The sequence below is a fragment of the Protopterus annectens genome, chromosome 6.part1 (genome assembly GCF_019279795.1).
Source record: "Protopterus annectens isolate FY-2018-M chromosome 6.part1, PAN1.0, whole genome shotgun sequence".
NCBI classification, from domain to species: domain Eukaryota; kingdom Metazoa; phylum Chordata; order Ceratodontiformes; family Protopteridae; genus Protopterus; species Protopterus annectens.
The window spans coordinates 181,855,413-181,876,963 of record NC_056738.1 but is presented as its reverse complement, the minus strand read 5'-3'; the positions used below and the strand labels follow the sequence as shown (position 1 = coordinate 181,876,963).

Genomic DNA, 21,551 nt, shown 5'->3' with positions numbered 1-21,551 from the left:
ACTAATTCAACACTGTATCACTGAATAACACCATCATCGCCCTACCTCCACACACCAAACTTTTAGGAGTCGAAACTGATTACAACTTAAAATTTGATCTTCATATTTCCCTAACAGTAAAGAAAGTACACAAAAAAACTCAGAACACTGTTTAAGAACAAACACTACTTCACTAAAAATACTAAAACTATCTTTGCCCAATCTCATTTAATCTCCACACTGCTGTATGCAGCTCCCATACTCACAAATCTAAAAAAAATCTGAGCTAGCAAAACTTGAATCTTGTTACAACAAAATTGCAAGAAATGCTACAAAGCTACCAGCTGCAGCTCACCACTGTACAGCATTCAAGCAACTCAACTGGCTAGGGTCCCCCCACCGTCTTCACTACATCCAGTTAACCATGGCTCATAAAATACTCTATGAACCTGAGAAAAAACCTGCCCTACAAGTATTTCTTCAACCATATGTCACTAACAGAACCCTACGATCCACTAACAAACATCACTTAAAAATCAATATAACCAAAAACCAAGCTGGAGATTCCCTCTTCTCACATTATATAGGTAAAATCTGGAACGCACTACCAGAAAACATTACAATGGTTACATCACTAGCCCAGTTTAAAAACACTAAAAAGCCACTTCTTCAATAAATGACTGTGTCCGTGCTCTGCACCAGACTAACCTCTCCCTCTGACTATGCTACTACTTTGTTTCACTTGTGGACAAATCCATCCCCCCTTTGTCTATTCTACTGACTATGTCTCTCTGCAAACTAACACTCCATAGTACTATAACACTGTAGAGTTGATGGCATATTAAGACTTGACAATTCAATTTCTTAGTAAACATGTGTTCAGAATTTGTGTAACTGTCATATTGATCTCTCTATTTTCTTATACAGAAAGTTTTAATGATGCAATGTCTTTCTACTCATTTAATCTTCTGATTCTATCGATTAGGTTAAGAATTACTGTCTACTAGCTAAACTTGATATTCTTTAACTAGTCTGTATGTATAACTGCTTGTCCAAACTGTATCTAGACAGTATTTTAACTTATGTGCCCTATATAGTCTACTTATATATTGTATTTCTGTTTTGTTTCAATTTAGAGCTTTTCTCCCTGGGCCTCTGCTGAAAAAGGACGTGTCCAATAAAACTTTCCTGGTAAACAAATGTAAAATAAAAATAAATAAGCCTATGATATGGATACTCAAGAGCAGCTTAAATATATTTTAATACGTAAAGATTTAAGACAACACTATGTTTTTTTTTTTTTGCTGTTAATTATTCAGTCTTTCTATATTAGTTTCCTACACATCTGAAGGTAGTAATCACATAAGTTGAAAAGTCATCAATTAAGACTGGTCTTTTCAATCAAAACACGCATTTCCTAAATCACAAACTAGCCCCTAAAATAAAACTTCAGCAAGTGGATACATGTAATACAACTCTTCTTTAGGTAATATCATTGAATTACACATACTCAAAGACAGACTAAGCATGCAAATATTTCAATCAAGTTAGTTAAATGTGTCCTCACAGACCATTCAACACTAGTCAATGAAAAAAGACTGATCATTATAGATGGAGATGTTAATCTGTTTTTCCCACTCATCGCCTACTTTCATTCAGCTCAAAAGGTCTATCAGCTGTTCAATTTCCTCCATCACAGGATCAGTCCCTTCAGATGGTTCTCCATATCTGGCTACTGCAAACTCTCCAGCTGTAACAAATGCATGCTTTCTGGTTAAAAATATAAACAAACACTTTCTACACTGTGGGGGGTTGTTAGGATATTTAATATTCCATTTCCTGCACTCCCTGATTGTCTCTCAAACTGCAATCTCTGCTACAGTGCAGATTCTGAGAAACTGATCACTAAGCACTTATCAACCTATCCACACTACAGAAACTTACTAGCTGCCAAAACTGGTACAAAATATGCCCCTTTTCATACCACGTTGCAAATTCAAACAATATTTTTCTCAACTTACTATACTTTCTCTTTCTCTAACCCAGAAACTGAGACAACCAACAAGCTTTTTTTCTACCAAATGACCTCTTTTTAAAATCAGTCCGGATCCGGAGTGCTGTTTTAACTAAATGCAAACAGTTTCCCCTTCCTCGCCTTCCAGCGTACCTCTCAACCTCTCAGCGCAAGAACTCTGGATAGACTTAAAAATAATAGGGGGGCAAAGACCCAAAAATAGGGAAAGATTTTAAATATTACTCTTATAAACTTAGAATGTTGCTGTAATTAACAGGTATTGTGTTAACATGCATTTTCTGAAACTCAAATGTCTCATTTATTGACTTCAGTCCTCAGTGATTCGCCAAAAAAAAAAAAATAAAATAAAAAAAGTTTTATGAGGAATGGATCAAAAATATGAGGCAACATTTTGGACATTCTGCAAAAATCTGTACAGTTGACACTTGAGAGGTATGCCTTCCAGCAATCCTCACAGCTTCAAATTCTTTCACCTAGTTTTATCTTACAGAGAAACAAGCTACAGTTCGACGAGTACAAAATAATGTACATAGGATTTAACTGCCTGCTCTCTTGCCTCGCACACAGTTTGCTCATCCAATAAAATGGTATCATACTGGTCATGCAAAAAATTGATCAACTACTATTTATGCTTTCTTTATAATAGAACACTAAGTACATAGAATGTTTACAAATATATTTCTATTGTTAACTCTGTCTTTAAACTGCATGTCAAATGGAACATTTTTGTCCAGTTGGATATCCTTGATTAACAAAAGTAAGGCAACAAATAAATAGATGCAAAAGTCTTGAATTCTCAACACTTCTGATAAATGCTTCAGATTATACAAATCCCTCCCAAGGAAGTTCCTTTTTTTTCACATTGAAGATTTACTGCAACTTCAGCCCATCACCACCAATTACAGGCTGGAGAATGTGTCTCACTCTCCATATCTTCCTCTAATATCACCCCATTTCCCACTTCTCATATGTTCACCTATCATGACATATAAAAAACTTTATAAACAACTTTAAACAGCAATAAATACACTAACTTAATTGTACAAAACACTACAACCAGAGAATGCCAAAACACATTAAGCACTCAAAGATCTCATGTTCGTTTCTGAAGGTCTCCACAGACTAATCCAGACCTTGCAGCATTTTCAAAGACACACAAGAATTCTAATAATATGGTAAAATAAAAATGGCTCCAAGTGATACAGACAAAATACTTTAATCAAAATTAATTTTGATAAAAGAATTTTGTCTGTCTCACTTGGAACCGATTTTACAGTAGTTCACTTTTGCATTTTTTTCCATCGTTTTTGTGAACAGGATTCTAATAATATGGGTAATTGCTACTCGCATTAAAGCTGATTAAAAATGTACAGAGCCTGTTTGTAACTGCAGTTATTTGCTCTACAGATATGTGCTTTTAGTACATTGGTATGAGATGGAAAATACCATGTAAAAGCCTGCCACAAACCCTTTGGTGTTTTAGTTTCCTGTAAGGAAAACGAAACATATGCTGGACACTTGTTTGCCAAAATAACCAAGAGAATCATGCCTAACACATAGGTTCATAGGTAGGTACTAGGATATCTGCCCAAAGGCATTTATAAGCCTAGACAGAATGTGTTGGCTTTTGCTGCACCCTTAGATTAGTTCCCTGTGCCTCTTGTCCAGCAGAGCCATTGGAGTGATCCCCGGGGTAAACTCTGTTTCCCATCCACTCTACTGCCTAATGCAGATTGGAATATTGTTCCAAAGCATGGGAAGTCTCTGGGACAGGAATCTATCCCTCCAGCATGTCCTATTTATTGTTGTGGTGAGGTTTAGATCCCTAGAGCATGTGGTTCGAGGGGATATGGTATTCATTAGGTGGAGCATGTCCATCAATTCTGGGTTGGACATGGCCTTGCATGTCAGGCAGAGATCACCTCTAAGTAGGCGGTATGCAACAGAGTACAGCTGGAGTTTCTTCAGTCGAGCTGCATAGGGCATCTGTTTGAGGCCAGTGATCCTCTTGGTGAGGTACTTCTGTGGTCTTTCCAGCTGTTGCAGGTGCCTTGTAAGGTAAATCCCAAATGAGGCATTGTACTCTATGATGGGTCTGATGAGTGATGAGTAGAGGGGCACAATGATCTCTCTTGATCTGGATGCAAACCCTTTTGTGATTAAGTGGGCCACATAGAAGGATTTTCTAACCACTTTGGCAATGTGATTATCAAAGGAGAGATTGCTATCTACTTGGATCCCCAGATCCCTTATTATGTCTTCCATATTATGTGGCAGTTTGTGGGTACTTAGTTTTTTCCAAAGGGGATGACTATGCACTTTTTGGCACTTAGCTTGAGGCCATGGTTTTGACACCAGGTATCTGTCTCAGTGAGACCCTTTTGGAGGATGTCTGTGTCAGCCAGAGAGTCAATTATAGCCCCTAGTTTGTTCAATACATTTATTACCAGTGTGGAATACTTAGATATGACAAACTAATACGGGTGTTTTTTATTCTAATACCTCACTAGACACCTGCAACAACTGGAGAGGCAGCAAAAGTACCACACAGAGAGGATACTAAGCCTTAAACACTTGTCCTATATGGACAGACTCAAAAAACTCCAACTATTCTCTGTCTCATATCGCCTACTTAGAGGCGATCTCTGCTCGACTTACAAAGCCATGTCTGACCCAGCTGTTAGAAATACTACATCTAAAGAAATCCCAATCCCTCCGCACCACACACTCCAGAGACCTCAACCTCATTACCACAATTAACAGAACATGTTGGAGAGACAGGTTCATAACCCATAGACTGCCCATGCTATGGAACAGACTTCCCATACATGTCAAGTGGAGCACCTTGCTGACCCTCTTCAAGAGAAATCTTGATGAGTGGATGGGAAACAGAAAATTCACCCCGGGGATAACTCTAGTGGCTCTACTCGACAGAGGCACTGGGAACTAAGTTCGGGTGGCACTATGCCAGGGTAATCTTATGGCTAAGCTTGTAAAGGTCCCAGGGCTATTAGCCTAGTACACACCTATGAACCTATGTTGATGTTGATTTTGTCCTGTGAGGAAAAGCAATGAATGACACACAAATGACATCTAGTAACTATGAGGTTAAAAAGTCTTTTACAATCGGCCATAAGTATACTATTACAGTACTGAGGATGAACACTTAATTCCACAGGAAGCTTATGGCATAATCCTATAAGCTTGCCTATTACACAAAAGAAATGGCAAAAGCAATTTAGAAATGACCAGCAAATGAGAACATATAGGGAAAAATGTTTCTAGCAAACATGAATGGCAGCTCTATGCCCTGTTCTACTATTTAACTGATGATGCTCTGTTTTTATCATTACACATCTTTCTTACTTCAATCTTCAGGAGGAAAAATACTGGCTACTACTGCGAATATTTTCTAAAGACACTAATGCTCTGCACATACAGTTATGTTACAGGCCAGACTACAGGTCTTTGTCCACAAGCACAGCTATCAGCATTTTCCCTCCTAAAATGATACGATGAATAATTAAAAAAGAATTGCTGCCAATGAAATGCTTACATTAATCTGTTGGTTGAGAACCAAGACTGCAATTAGTGAAAAACAGATTTGGGGGAAGCTCCGTATTTTCCTTAAAAATAAACAGCCAGCTCTGGTGGCAGAGAAGGACAAAGCTGTAATGACAGTCAAGGTGACATGGAATCAATTATTGACCAGGATGACTGATAGCGCTGGGCATGCTTATGAGGGCAGACAGCTCACCAATATGTGAGGCTAAGGCTCAAAGAGACTGTCAAGCTTTGCATGTTGGATGACTGAGGAGGCACAGCTACTCTAGTGCTCAACGCAGGTATGTCTTCAAAGACCACACCTCTTTTCCCACTGAAGCCTATACAAATGTGTCAGCATGCTTGGGGGTGGCAGGCAAGTTTATACAAAACACCACAAGCTTCAGTACAATGGTTTCTCTCCTGGCCCATCCTGCTTTGCAATGCCTAATTGGTTTTATGCACCCTGAAGCCTGTACGTGGAAAATGGAAGCCGTCCATGTACAGGAGCTTTCCTGGAAGTGAGACCCTTCCTAAGTGGGACACACTGGGGAACAATTCAAGGCATGGGAGCTACAGAGGAAGAAGAACATATGGAGCTAACACTGGAGGTGATATAAGTCAGTGGCCAAGGTTAGCACAAACAATAAAATACCACAAAACAAACATATAAAATGTAAGATGTCACTCATATTGCTGTGTGGGTTGTTTCACCACAGCCATTCAACAGTGGTGAACAAAAAAAAAATACTCTGGTCTGAATTTCACACCTGCTTAAGATAAAGTAAAGAAACTGATTTTATTCCAATGGCATGCATGCACTCATTAGTCTCATCAAAAGAGAACTGTTAAAAGATCAGAAAAGGTCATCCAAACAGAAACCAAGAAACTCCCTTTTAAAGTGTGTACATATCCAGTGCTCCTTCACATACACCCTTAAGCCATGAGTGGGATGCGGACTTAAATTTTTCAGGCCTATAAGAAAAATGAGACCCAAGCTATCAATGGTCTGTGTGCCTTCTTTTCATTCAGTGCATGATTAAAATCTAATATTACTGAAACTAACATGTCTGGGCATTTACTCTTCAGGTTCTTGGCAGAGTATTTTTTTTAAGGAACCATGTGGAAAATTGCTTACTGTAGACCGTTACGGCCTACTTTAGTCTCATTTAGGAAATAAAGAATGAATGTGTACCATGCTACCTTGTACCTGGAGTGTTTGAAACAGACCTCTTCCCTCGGTGAGATAATAAAACACTGCTTCTTTCCTCTGCTAGAGCCTGCCCATTAGAACAGACTGTATTAGCAGCTATGTGCAATGCAAGAGCACAACAGGAAGGAGGGATGGATAAAAAGAGGGCATACAGTGAGGTGGTTAGTAATACAAATGAAAGAAAAAAAAAGAACATGAATAAAATCTGCAAAGACACATAGTGTATGCTCCTACCTTCTGGAAAACCTGAAAGACAGATTTCTACAAAAAAAATAATAAAAAAGAAATGAGTAAAAAATGACTGAAACATAAGCAAAGCATAGAATGCTTCCAAAGTTGCTTATTGGATACCTCTATGAAGCATACTTCAACAAGACTTGTCACCATCACCAATTACTACTTACACATTCAATATTTTACAATGCATTTGGCAAGAGTAAATAACCATCATAATGCTGAAAGCACCAGCTACTTACCATTACCTGGTATGGACTGGCAAGTGAAGTGCACAAATAAGTACACCAAATGCATTAAATTCTAAAACTTTGTTATCAAACTACCTGGCAGCTTTACCTTTAGACTCCAGTTCAACTCAACAATAAACCCTTGAAATGCAAACAAAACATTTCCTATCAGATAATGCTTCAGCAAAAATTTAAGGTAAGCATCCAGAAGAAAGGGAGGGCATGTACCTTATGGCAGCATTACACAATGTTAAATATGTTTACTACCAAACAAAATTAAGTGTAGTATGTGAATGGTTGTGCTAAAGGTCAAAATAGATTTTTAAAAATAAGCTGGCAATCTGAATAAATCTTGAAAGCTGTGTGATGGGTTCCCATAAAACCTGGGCTACTATCACCAAGACTCAAAGTCTCACTCCAACTATGCATTCTTGAGGTTCCACCCACAGGGCATGACAGCTTTGAACCTACACTCATCTTTTAAAACTCGCCATGTTCTTTTCTGTAATACAACATAGTATGATCAGTCTGTCAGCTGTTAGACTGGAATTCAGCACAACATATGATCTTTGAGGAAATGTCAAAGAGAAGAACCAAACAGCTGATCTATCTCCAGCTGCAGGCACTAGTATAAAAATATTTCCCACAGTTCTTCCTGACATCACAAATGACATGAGCCGAACTCAGTAAATGTTTGCAGTATGACATGTTCTTAGTTTTCTGGCCTCAACATTTATCACTTGCCTCACTAACCATAGCCTGAACAGTTATAACACACAACTTATAAAACTGCCTGTTGAACCTTTAATTTGTCAGTGGTTCAGCTATTACATGCAAGAGTGTTGTGTTTACACACATTGTCTTTCATAGATTAACTCTGTATTTGGGACTTTTTGGGATTATGTATGATTCAATATTTACCACCACTAACTCAAGAAAGTTGTTCATCCTTTTGTTAGTGACGATCTTTGAAAAGAGAATACTTGTGAAATGAACATACATGTACAGATGTTTTTCTTAATGCTGATCTTTTGCAGAACAGCATCTCTGCTTAGGTCAAGTTTACTGCTCAACTTAAGGAAAGTGATGGTACTTTTCTGCACAAAAGCAGTTATCTTTGGTTAGAGAGGGCTGGTTACTATATAAACAATTTCTGATGACAATTATTATGCCACTGTCTTCCAGAAAACTTTTTTTTTGCTTGCTTAACTGTTTTCTTTTCTTACTGATTTTGCCTACTCCTGCACCTCTAACCTGAAAATGAAAGTTATGTACTTACCACAACAACAGATCTGTATTGTCTGTCTCCATCTGGTTTAACCTGTGGGACTCTGGATCAGACAATGGCCAATTCAAAAGTCTTTAGCCGGTTTGGCCCTGCCTCCCTTACTTATAATTCCCTGATCCTTCATTAGTTCCCCCAGATGGAGTTTGCCCCTTGAGAGAAATAAAACATACACAACTAAAAATAGACCTCCCACCAACTGGAATAAGACAACCAAGGGGAAAGCAAGACTCCAAAAAGTGAAATAAGCAACCTCCAATGTCCGGTCATCAAAGCAGGAAAGACTCATCATGTCAGCAAAGAGGGCAAGGGTAGGAGGATGAACCACAGACAACACAAATCTATTGTTATAGTATGTACATAACGTTCATATTCGATGTTGTCTGGCTTCATCGTGTGGGACAAAGTCTCCAGCCACGAACATTCCTCTGGAGGAGCAAAGGTAGGATATTCCACAACACAATGGAGTCAAAGGAAGCCCTGGACCTAGACAGAATGTCCAGTTTATAATGAGACACAAAGGTGTGGTGACCCAAACAAGTGGCAGCAGCCCAAATATCGTCCTTAAGAACTCTAGAAAGAAAAGCTGTAGAAGAAGCTACAGCCCTTGATGAATGACCTTTACGTCCACGAAGAAGAGTTTTGCCTTGCTAGGAATATGCAAAAAAAAAAAAAAAAAAAAAAAAAAAAAAAAAAAATGGAGTCTTACAACCACTTGGATAACGTCACTTTAGACACAAGAACACCCAGCCTGGATTTTGAAAAGGAGACTAACAAATGATGTGACTTCCTGAAAGACTTGGTGAGGTCAAGATAGACCCTAGACTGCCTAAAAGATGTCTTTTGTTAGAAACATGATAAAAAAAATACAGGAAGATGAATGGAAATGTCACAGTTACTCTTGGAAGCTACTCTGGACAAAAAGGAAGGGTTCACACACAGAAAAACCCTGTCTTTATGGAAAAAAAATAAGGGGGGGGTGAAGAATCAAGTACTTGCAACTCTGAAACCCTTCTTGCAGATGTAACAGCCACCAAAAAAGGTTTCCAAGTCAAAAGCTTCAAATCCGAAGAGGCAAAAAGGTTCATATGAAGGACCAGCTAGAACCTGTAGAATTGATGGGCAGACCCCAGACAGGGATTGGATCCTGTACTGGGGGAAAGAGTGGAAAAGTACCTTTGAGAAATGCTCTGGAGATCCTGAGAAAAGCCTATCCCTACCAATGTGAAAGTTAGAAATGCCCTCTGGGGGACGAAGTATAAAAATACCTTTAAAAAATGCCTTAGAGATCTTAAGAAAAGTCTACCTCTCCCAATATGAAAGTTAGAACTGGCCGCGAACTGTACTTTAATGGTTAAAAAGAAAATCCAAGACGGACTCCAAAGGGGCAGGAAAAAGGGTCAAGTCCACAAGCCTCAGCACACTGAATAAACCTTTTCCACTTACTGGTATATACATTTTAGTGGACTCCTTCTGAGAAGAAAGCAATATATGAACAAATGCCTGCAAAAGCTTGGGATTCCTGGCCATGAGAGGAACTGGAGGAACCATGTGATCAACTTGAGGGACTGAAGACTGGGGGGATCCAGACTTGCTGGATGAGAAATTATATCCTAAAGGGATACAGTACCAAAGGGGGTATTTCAGAAGAGGCCAAAGGAAGAGAAACCACACCAGAGGCCATAATGGGGCAATGAGGATCACTGTAGCTCTGCATTAGGCTACTTTCTGTAGAAACTTTACCATCACGAAGTCCCAGGGGCCAAGCAAGCACCACAGCTTCCCTAGTTGACTGACCTGGAGGGGGAACAATGGCATAATAGCTGTACACTTGGGGTTGGATGGGAAGGCAAACAGGTCACAACACAAACTGGCCCAATGATGAAAGATTCGAGCCGACACTGACAGCTTTGGGGACCACTTGTCAGGCAACAAAATGCTTCTGCTGATGCTGTCTGCCAGAATGTTGGACTTTCCCAGGATACTCGTTGCTACCAGAATTCTCATGACCTTCTGACAAATAGAATGTGATCCCACCGTTTGTTAACATATCAGACGACCAAAATATTGTCCATCTGTATTGCAATCACATCCCTGGGAATGGCAATTTGAAAAGCCTGCAATGCAAGGAGGACTACTCTCATCTCCACAACACTGATGTGAATGTGTGGGCCTCTGTGTAAGATCGGGACCCTTACTATCCTACCCCTGAAATAACCCCACCCTAGGAGGGAGGCGTCCATGGTGGCCATGGCCGAAGGAGAAAGAATTACAAATTGTCTCCCTTCAGTTACCAAGGGAGACTGCATCTACAATTGAATCTGCTCATGATACACTTTTATAAACCATATAGGGAACTTCAAAAGATGAATCAGGAGGGACCACTGAACAGCCAGGGTCCATTGCTGAGTCCTCATGTGGTATCCGGCTAAAGCAACCAGTGCTATTGGTGCTGCCAAATGATCCAGAAACTTCATAACTGCATAAGCTGGTGGTTTCAGAGTTTCGAGCATGGACAAGGGCCGAGCCTGAAGACTGAAAACTCTTGAGTCTGGTGATTTGATGAATTGTGTCTAAAGGACACCTTATGAAATCTAGAACTCTCTCAGGCAGAAGGTTCAATTTTGGATAGTTGAATGTAATGTTTAAACTGTAGCACAGCTGAATTAAGGAGTCCCTGGCTGAAATCAACGATGTGGGTGGCAGTAAGGAGCAAATCTTCCAGGTATGGACAGACCTGAGAACCCTGCAGCCAGCGCCATGGAGTTGGCAAACACCTGAGGGGCTGTGGTAAGACGAATTGGCAGATCCTTGAACTGGTAATGAATGGCGCCCAGCCAAATGCGAAGAAACCTCAAGGAACACCAGTCTATCTTGATATGACAGTAAGCATCCTTGAGGTTTACGGAGTACATTTAATCTTCATCAGAGTAACTGTTAAAATTCAAATGAAAGCTTAAATAAATTTGACACAGTCACATGATAAATGCAATAGGGAAATGAATGAATACTTATTTAAAAAAACAGTACATCTGCATGAGCAAAGTGCTGTGTTCAGTAGAAATCACATTTAAATATACATGAATGTATATTAGTTCATTTATAGCAAATTGTTATAAAGTGCTAGTGCTAATAAAAACAATTTTATTAGCACTATTATATTAACTTAGTTAAAAATAACTAATTTAAAATTATTGGATAAAAATGTTAAATAAAAATACACACTGGTTACACTACATAATACCTGCATTATGCTGTATGTATTTAGGGAACCAAGGAACCAGAATAAACAGACCTTAAATATATTTTCAAATCTCCAGTGCCCTTAATTTCAACACCGGAGCAAATGAGATGTTGTCATTTATGCCAGGATAAAAAGTGGCATTAGTTCTTAGTTGCCACTCAAACTCTAGTTTCTCAAGATATAGGTTCAAGTCTCCATCCAACTCAACCATCTTTTGGGTGGTTGTTTCTGTTATTTTTCATAGTTATCTTCACCCCACACCCACTACAGTCGTTTTTTTGTGTATTTTCCATCATGGAAGGATTACTTAAGAAGGTGGAAGAATTGTTACATTTAGTTAAACAGCAAAACATTGTTGTGCTGGTAATTTGGACAATTCCATTATATCTGACACCGAAATGGAACTGCTGACATTGCATACTATGCCTCGATGCCCGGGGACATCAAACAGTGGATCTGAGGTGACTAACCGGTCCCGTAATGGATGTAATATCAATGCAAGAGATGCTGATGTCCCTTCCTTTTCGCTTGCCTTACTAACACCACAAATGGATTTGTCTAACTGCCCTGAACAGGGGAAGGACATGGCACTGTCCGCAATCAGTTGCGGAACTTTTGAGAAGGTACTTACCAGGTTTAAGGCACTTCAAGCTGATGATTTGTTTTTAAAACGTTCCTTAGAGCTGAAGCAGGTTCCCAAGGGTTTGAGACTTTGGAAGTTCCAGAATGGAATTGAACCAGGCTCTGTTTTGCATGGTGAACTGTTGGAGTTTTTCGATCGCACTGGTCTGGAATCGGTATGTATCATTATTAAAGAAAATGAGCGTAAACTGTTGAGCTTAGAAAAGCAATTGACTGATATGAACAATAACATTATGAAGGACTTAAAAAAACTGGAGTTCAGTTGAGGTGTGGATAGTTTTTTAAGCTGCAATTGCACCTTTTTCTCCTTTATTGTGGGTATTATGAAGGACTTGTTAATTGAGGCAAACAAACAACTGTACACATCTACTCTAAATGATTCTGATAAATTAGTGAAACAGAACATTGCTAGAAAACTAAAAAAGTTACAAAGGGATACACATGAATATGCTAACAAAACAGTATACCCTTTACCTACTTACAGAAACAAAGGTTTTAATAAAAACAGTAACAATGTCAGTAATTATAATGACACTGGTGAGCAACTTTCTGATGACACAGGTCATAATGATATGAATGTTAAAAACAGGGAAAGTAATTTTTTAGCATCACCAGAACTATTCAGAAGTTCGCAGAGATTAATCAACAGAAACCAGGGGAATCAGAGGAACTGTGTGTGTGTGTGTGGGTGGGGGGACAATGGAGAAATCGCTCATATCAAGTGAACCAATAAGCTGTGATGGTTCATTTTTTGATTATTTTCCATCAAACCAAGACTTTGAACCCACTGAACTTAATGATGAGCTAAGATGTAATGTCATTACTAAAGATGTTTTTTCTGTTTACAATTTTTCTGAAATGTGTATAAATGAAAACCATGTCTGTTCTTAACAAAGGTTTCGCTTTTGTACCTAGTTTTTCACTGGATATTGCCAAGGTTCTTACTATTTTAAAGCTTTTTACTAGGCAGCTGAATTTAAGAATTTTTTTTCATAATAAAGATTAACTTTTTAATGATAAAATAATACTGAAAAGAGCGAGCACTTTTTTTTTTTCCACCAATGAATAATTCTATTGCACTGTTTGATACTATATGTGAGAAAGGGATATGTGATAGTTTTCACTATGTTACAAAGGGTAGTGATAATTTAACATGTAACGAAAAGGATGCGTTCAAGCAATTGTGCAATGACCACCATGTTAGAGCTATGAAACCTGACAAGGGCAGGGGGGTTGTTCTGATGGACCATGACGACTATGTATTTAAAATATGTGAGTTACTGAATGACAGTTCTACCTATGAGAGACTTTTGAAGAATGAATTGTGTAGAGCATATGCTAAAATTGATTGGATGCTATATAATTTTTTTTAACTCAAATAGTATTGGATTCAGTTGAATATAAATATTTGGTTGTTGAGTCCCCTGTGACACCCTATATCTTTGGGATTCCGAAAATACACAAGGATTTACAAGACCCACCATTTAGACCTATTGTGGCAGCAACAGGCTCCAAAACAGAACCTATGGCTGCATACATTGATTTCTGGTGTAAACCATTACTAAGCAACTATGTTCATGTACTAAAAGATTCATGGCACTGTCTACAGATTTTGAGGGATACTGTAATTCCAGATGATTTTGTCATTATTGACATAATGAATTTATTTACAGTTATTCCACACAATGAAGGTTTGAAATTATTTCAGGAAGCCTTAATGGTAGAGAACGATTTAGACAATGTTAAAAGACAATTATTAGTGGAATTAATGGACTTGGTGTTGAACAACAATTTTGTAGGTTTTGAGGGAGAACTTTTTCATCAAATATCAGGGGTAGCCATGGGGGCCAAATGTGCACCTATTTATGCCAATTTGGTGCTAGCCCAATGGGAACGGGAATGTGTGTTTCCATCAAATTATTACAGTAAAATTATAACACGGCTAAGATATTTGGATGACATACTGATTTTTTGGAAAGGTACCCAGGAAGAACTAGCATCTTTTATCACTTATCCTAACCATACTACTTCATTTTTAAGGTTCACATACAAGGTAGCTGTAGAGAGTATAGATTACCTTAATATAAGACTGGTATGGGATAGGACTAACAAGAAACTACAATAAATGATTTTTAGGAAGGAAACATATTGTAATTCCTTTCTCCACTATAACATTTGCCATCATATGCATCAAAAGAAAAGCATAGTGAAAGGGCAAATGGTATGAATTTCAATATTAACAAGCAATGACACTGATTTTGAGAATGAGATATATATACAGTAATATTAATTGGCATGTTTAAAGACAGAGAATACCCATTTAAAATGTTGATAAAAACTAGAAATTATGTTATGCAGAAAGTACAGTTGCCATAAATGTAGGTTAGAGTGTATTCACTGTTGCAGTAATTACATTTGGGTTATCTGCCTGCAGGTAGCCCTCAGCTGGCCTGAATATCAAAGTCTTGGATTCCTGCATTGGATGCTGTCCCTCCTTCCATGACGTCAGGTCATCAGGGGTATAAAACATGCAGCCGACGCCATTACATCAGTTCTTCTTGCCCCAGATGTCAAGTGCCCCCATAATGGGAAGCAATTATATGTTACGTTACACCTCCAACAAAAAGCAAATACACCAGAAAGCTGAAATACACTAAACAAGAATAAAAGTATAGCCAAGAGAAAACAGGGGGCTGGAGGGAGGATAACCAGGACTGCAACAGTGAATACACTGGAACATCTACATTTATGATAAGTGTACACAACTGTACTATGTTCTTCGTGTATCACTGTTGCAGTCATTACATTTGGGTAGATTCCCAAAGCTAAGGAAGGGAGGAGTCAATTAGAGAGCATTAGGGCCAGCTATTAAGGCACTGCAAGACTGCAGTAACAAAAGCAGCTCCGGATTTAGAAAAGATAGGCAAGTGGTAATGCTTCGTGAAGGTATGAACAGAACTCCAGGTAGCAGCTTCTAGGATGTCCCTGGTAGGAACACCTCTGAGAAAGGCTGTTGAAGTAGATGCAGTCCTGGTGGAATGTGATCTTATCCCCCTGTGGGGTAGGTTTTCCATGGTGCTTATAGCAAAAATTAATGCAATGGCCTATCCACTTAGAAATGGTTTGCTTTGAAATGGCCTTCCCCTCTGCCCCTGCAACAAAGGCAACTAGCAGCTGTTCAGTTTTCCTGAGAGGCTTAGTCCTGTCCAAACTGAATCTAAGTTGTCTGTGCACATCCAAAGGAGTGCAGTATTCGTTCTCCTTTGTTCTGGGGATTAGAAAAGAAGGTTGGCAAATGAATGGACTGATTAAGGGCCACACTGGATACCATCTTGGGCATGAAGGATTGATCCTGAGGGACACCCTGTCCGCATGGAAGATGATGAAGGGCTCCACTGCCATGAGGGCCTGTAATTCACACACTCTTCTTGCTGAATTGATGGCTAGAAGGAAGGCTGTTTTCCAAAATAGGAATTTCAACTCTGCTGTTGCAGCTGGCTCAAAAGGAGCTAGAGTGAGCTTTTCCAATAAAAAATTAAGGTCCCAGGCTGGAGTAGGGGCTCTCCTGGGTGGTCTTAAATTTTTGGCCCCTCTGAGAAATTGCTTCAGAAGGGGGTGAGAGAAGAGGGATGGCTCCATATTATAATGTGCTGAAATGGCTGATGCATGAATTTTAACAGAAGAGAAGGAAAGGCCTTTGTGAAGCATCTCTGTTAAGTAATGTAGAATAGGAGTCTGGCTCCAGGAACAGTATCTTTTCCAATTTTCAGCATAGGATTTTCTAGTACTAGGCCTCCATGCCTCCAGAAAGACATCCAGCACTTGCTTACTGAGGGAAGGTATTGGAAAGCTCAGGTAATTAGCCAGGCTGCAAGTTTCAGGGTTTGAAGCTGAGGGTGCAGAATCTGGCCCTCCTGCTGGGACAGCGGGGAAGGGATCTGAGGCAGGTGCCATGGATCCAGTAGTGACACACTGCACAAGAGGGGGTACCACTGTTGGTGTGGCCAGTCTGATGCAATGAGTATTGTTCCTTGTTTGTCCTGTTTGATCTTTAGTAGAACTTTCAAGAAGAGAGGTAGAGGGGGAAAGGCATAAACTGAGAGGCTTCCCAGGTGAAGGACAGGGCATCCACTTTCCAAGCTTGTCTGTGGGGAGTCCTTGTACAGAATTTGTCCAATTGGTAGTTCTGAGGGGAGGCAAAAAGGTCTATCTCTGAGCTCCCTCATTTGTTTCTCAACATGTTGAACATCTTTGGTTCTAGTTTCCACTAGTGTGGGTCCATGAGATTTCTGCTTAAGGTCGTCTACCAGTGAATTTCGCTTGCCTGGCAGGAATTGAGCTTGTAGGTGCACATGGTAGCTCAAGGCTATGTTCCACACAGCCATGGCTAGTCTGCAAAGGGGGTGTGAGTGGGTGCCCCTCTGCTTGTTTATGTACCACATAACAGTGCTGCTGTCTTTCTTTACCAATAATTGTCCTGGAAAAATGTGGTCCTTGAAGGCTGTCAGAGAATTCTGTACAGCTAATATTGCTTTTTGACTGATATGCAGGTGCATTAGACTCGGGTTCCATTTGCCATGAATGCACTGCCCTGCCAAGTGAGCCCCCCCATGCAGTGCTTGATGAGTTTGTTGTTAGGGTTTGGGCGGCAGGGGGTAGAGTGAATGGCAGTCCCTTGTTGTGGTAGCAGGCCTCTGACCACCAAAGGAACTCTGTCTTTATACAAGGAATGATAGGAATCATTGACTCCAGGTCCTGAGAATGTTGACACCATAGGCTTTTTATATACCATTGTAGTTTCCTCATATGCAACCTTGCATATGGAATTAGTAGGATGCAAGAGACCATGAACCCCAGGGCTTGCAGTATTTCCCTTGCAGATAGATGGGTCTTTATGGCCAGTAGTTTGAAGTAGGCTGTCAAGTAAACTTGTTTCTCTGGCATGAGGTAGGCCATCTGGGAAGTTGTGTTCAAGCTTGCTCCCAGGAATACAATTTGTTGGCAGTGTACTAGATGAGATTTCTTTTCGTGTATGGTGTACCCCAGTGAGGTTAGCAGTTTCTTTACAAATGCTAGATGATTTAATAGTATGTCCTGGCTTTCTGCCTGAATTAGACAATCTTCCAGGGTATGGGTATATCTGAATATTACTTTGCCTGCAGAATGCAATGACTGGAGCTAGGCATTTTGTGAATACCCTGGGCGCAAAAAATAAGCCAAAGGGCAGTGCAGAGAAGTGATCCTGCATGTAGCCTACTTTGAATCGTAGGTGTTTTCTGCAGGATTACCTTCTTGGGATGTACAGATAAGCTTCCTTTAAGTCCAGTGTAGCCAACCAGGCATTATTGCCTAGCATGGGAAGCAGCTGATGAAGAGTTAGCATTTTGAATTTTGGGATTACCAAAAAGGTGTTTAGGATGTACAGGTCCAAGACAGGACGCTGGAAGTTGTTTTTTCTGGGTACCAGGAAAAGTCTGGAGTAAAAACCTTGCCACTTTCTTCTGCTGGGACAGGTTGAATAGCCCTGATACTTAGAAGAGAGAGAACCTGCTGTTGAGCCTCTGCTCACTGATTTGGGGGTAGATCTGGCCAACCGTTTGGGGTTGGTAAGGTGTGGCAGTGGAACATGTATCCTTGACAAACTATATTTAAAACCAATTTGTCCTGAGTAATGAGTTTCCAGTTTTTTGCATGCAGGGCGATCTTTCCCCCTAAGGAAGCAAACAGTTGAGCAGGGCTTGAAAGGTTTAAGGTTAAGTTCATTGTGACATTTTTCCATAGGGGGGTGTCTTACTACTTCCAGCTTTGGAAGTGGGAGCCCCCCACTGCTTAGGCCTGTGAGTACCTTGGGACTGTAGCCTAGGTGGCCTGCTGTTCCTGGGTTTGGACTGAGCAGGCCTGGAAGAGACATTAAAAGACTAATTCTTAGAAGGCCAATGCCTACTAAATCTGGGAGGCTGAACTTGCAGGAAATTTTTAACAGTTTGCATAGATTTAACTTTTTCCTCCATCTTTTTAAGGACTTCTTTGGCTTTGTTGCCAAACAGACCGTCTTGGTTTAAGGGAGCATCCAGTATTTAGCATTAACATGACCTGGCAAATTTTGCTCCTTAAGCCAAGCATGCCTTCTAAGCACAGACTCAGTGACAGTAGCCCTGCAAGATGCTTCTAAAGAGTCAAAACCATATTTCAAAGTATGTTTACAATCTTGTTCAGCAGAATGCATTAAAAACTACAATTCTTTATTTTCAGCACAGTCAGAAATCAACATCATTTTCTGTTTAAGTAGTCCCATAATATGCTGCTGATACTTTAACATATGAAACCCAAGGTAACAGAAGTGTATACCTTCTTAACCCATCTGTCCAAGGCCCTGGAATCCCTATCAGAGGGGTAGGGATTTGGGTAGTAGCCTTAATGCCTTTAGGTCCTTGGGAAATGGTCTCTGGGTCCTCAGTAGGATTCTTGAAGAGGAACTTGTGAGAGTCAGGTACTCTGTAATACCTGTCAGGTTTCCTGGGAGCTGGAGGTAAAGTGTCTGGGGTCAGGCTAGATTCCAAGAAGGTATCATCTACAATGTCCACGAAAGGAGAGATAGCTAAAGGCCCGTGTTGAGGTAGGAGTAAGAATTCCCTAAGCCTCTTTTTGGAGTCAGAGTAATTCTGGCTTTCCCAGCGGAAATGCTCCCTAAGAGTGTGCAAGGTTTCAGCAAAAAAAAAATCTTCTGGAGAGGAAGCAGAGGAAATGGAATCCTCTGCATCAGAATCCTCATAGGAATATAAGGGCAAATCCTGGAAATCAGAAGAAACAGAAATTTCAGAATCCTGATGAGAAGAATCAGAAGGAAAATCAGTTCTAGGTCTCTTAGAGGAAGAAGACTGGCTTCCCCTTTAAAGTAATAAGGTCTTCAGCCATTCTTATCATTTGTTTTTTAGGCATACGGGCCTGACCATGTGGTTTGGACATCGGTTTTCTAGGCGTGGGTCAAGTTTTAGGCCTTGAAGAAGAAGATGGCGTTGGTTTGAAATGCAAGTCCATTAGCCTGAATACACACACAGAAGACGGAGCCTGCACAACAGCTCTGGACACATCCAAGGTAGAGACATCCGCAGGTCCCATAGTCGATGAAGCATCTCACGGCATACCGGACTCCGAATGGGTCTCAGTAGGAGCCTGCGAATCTGAAGTAACGGGTATCAGGGGCTGCAAAAGCGCCTCACTGTGTACCGGCGAACTGGCGACTAGCTTAACGGAAGCGTCGTCGGCACTTTTGGACCTATGCAGTCTGTCTCTACTGTTACGTTTTTTTTGAATATCAGTAGTCGGATGGCTTACCGAAGCCATTTCTGGATAGTTAAACAGAGTAACAAAATAATTTGCTGCAAGAATAAACAGATGACGAATAGTCCGAGGGTTGAATAAGGCAAAACCAACAGCAAGGAATGCAGTATGAATGAAAATCTTTATGAGGTATTTGCTTTCCACAGGTAATACAATTGTTAACTTTTACTGACATCGGTTAAGAGCAAGAAAAAGGATCCCCAACAGGCTACTTAGCTTTTTTGAAGAAAAACTAGAAAATGAAAATTTCAGGAGTCGGCCGACTGACACTTGCGAACTGCTTCTGCTTCAGGCACCGTGAGGCAAGAAAGACTGATGTAATGGCGTCGGCTGCATGTTTTATACCCCTGACGACCTGACGTCAAGGAAGAAGGGACAGTATCCGACGCAGGAATCCAAGACTTTGATATTCAGGCTGTCTGAGGGCTACCTGCAGGCAGATAACCCAAATGTAATGACTGCAACAGTGCAAACGAAGAACATCAGGAACAACAGATTTATTCCAATACTAAACACATAATCAGGTGTAATAACAACAACAAAAATGTTCTGTTAACTGATCGTATGTTAGTTCTCCCATACAACAAGGATGCCTTGACAATTACATCTATAGTTCATAACACTTGGAAGACAATTTTTGATCAAGACACTATGAACATCCTAGGATTGTTTCCTATAATTACTTACAGTAGGGGTCCTAACATTAAAAACTTATTAGAGAAGCAACAAAGAAAAACAAGAGGTTTAGTCTCCAAAATGTCAAAGTGTAATGCATGTAAGGCCTGTAAATTTATTAATACAGATCCATCTGTTGCAATTGATGGTTATCATCGTACCCTTCCATATCCTGGTAAATGCAAATGCAACACCAAGATGGTGATCTGCTTAGCTACCTGTATGTCTTGTCCTGTTTTCTATGTGGGTAAAACCACTAGGAAACTTAAAGAAAGATTATTAGAACATAGTACAGACATCAAGAAAGAGAAAAAAGAGAATACATTATATATGCATTCTATGAACTGTAATAATTTCAAAACATTTCTGTTCTTTGTCATTGACAGAGTGTTTGATTATGGCAGGGGTGGAGACTTGAACCTATAGCTTGAGAAACTAGTTTGAGTGGCAACTAAGAACTAATGCCACTGTTTACCCTGGCATAAATGACAACATCTCATTAGCTCTCGTGTTGAAATTAAGGGCACTGGAGATTTGAAAATATATTTAAGGTCTGTTTATTCTGGTTCCTTGGTTCACTAAATATATACAGCATAATGTAGGTATTATGTAGTGTAACCAGTGTGTATTTTTATTTAACATTTTTATCTAATATTTTTATCCAATAATTTTAAATTAGTTATTTAACTAAGTTAATATAACATTTATTTTATTAGCACTTTATAACAATTTGCTGTAATTGAACTAATATACATTCATGTATATTTAAATATGATTTCTATTGAACACAGCACTTTGCTCATGCTGATGTACTGTCTTTTTAAATAAGCATTCATTAATTTCCCTATTGCACTGATCATGTGACTGTTAAGAATTTTATTTAAGCTTGCATTTGTATTTTAACAGTTACTCTGATGAAGTCCTGGGAGCCACAGGGTGAAAGCGCTTAGTTTTTTTCTGCAATAAAGTTTGTCAAGTGTTACTGTTCTGTAAGGGTTTGGTGGAGTTTTCTATTTTTATTTCACCAGTTTTGAGTTTCCGCACTTTTGGGTAGTTGTTTCTGTTATTTTACATTTAATCTTCCTTCTTCAGAAGAGGTAAGATGGACTGCACCGTGACCATCCAGAACT

The 21,551-nt window shown here is 39.7% G+C and overlaps 1 protein-coding gene across 7 annotated transcripts in view; it reads right to left on the bottom strand.

Moving 5' to 3' along the window:
* MARK2 (microtubule affinity regulating kinase 2) overlaps positions 1 to 21,551 on the bottom strand; it is a 2,737,523-nt gene that overhangs the window by 423,198 nt on the left and 2,292,774 nt on the right. For 5 of the 7 annotated variants that reach the window (XM_044075616.1, XM_044075618.1, XM_044075620.1 and 2 more), the window contains one exon: positions 7,005 to 7,031. The exons of the other annotated variants lie outside the window; for them this stretch is intronic. In XM_044075616.1, the coding sequence (XP_043931551.1) occupies positions 7,005 to 7,031 (27 nt within the window). The remainder of the gene's footprint in view (positions 1 to 7,004; positions 7,032 to 21,551) is intronic. 7 annotated transcript variants of the gene reach the window in all.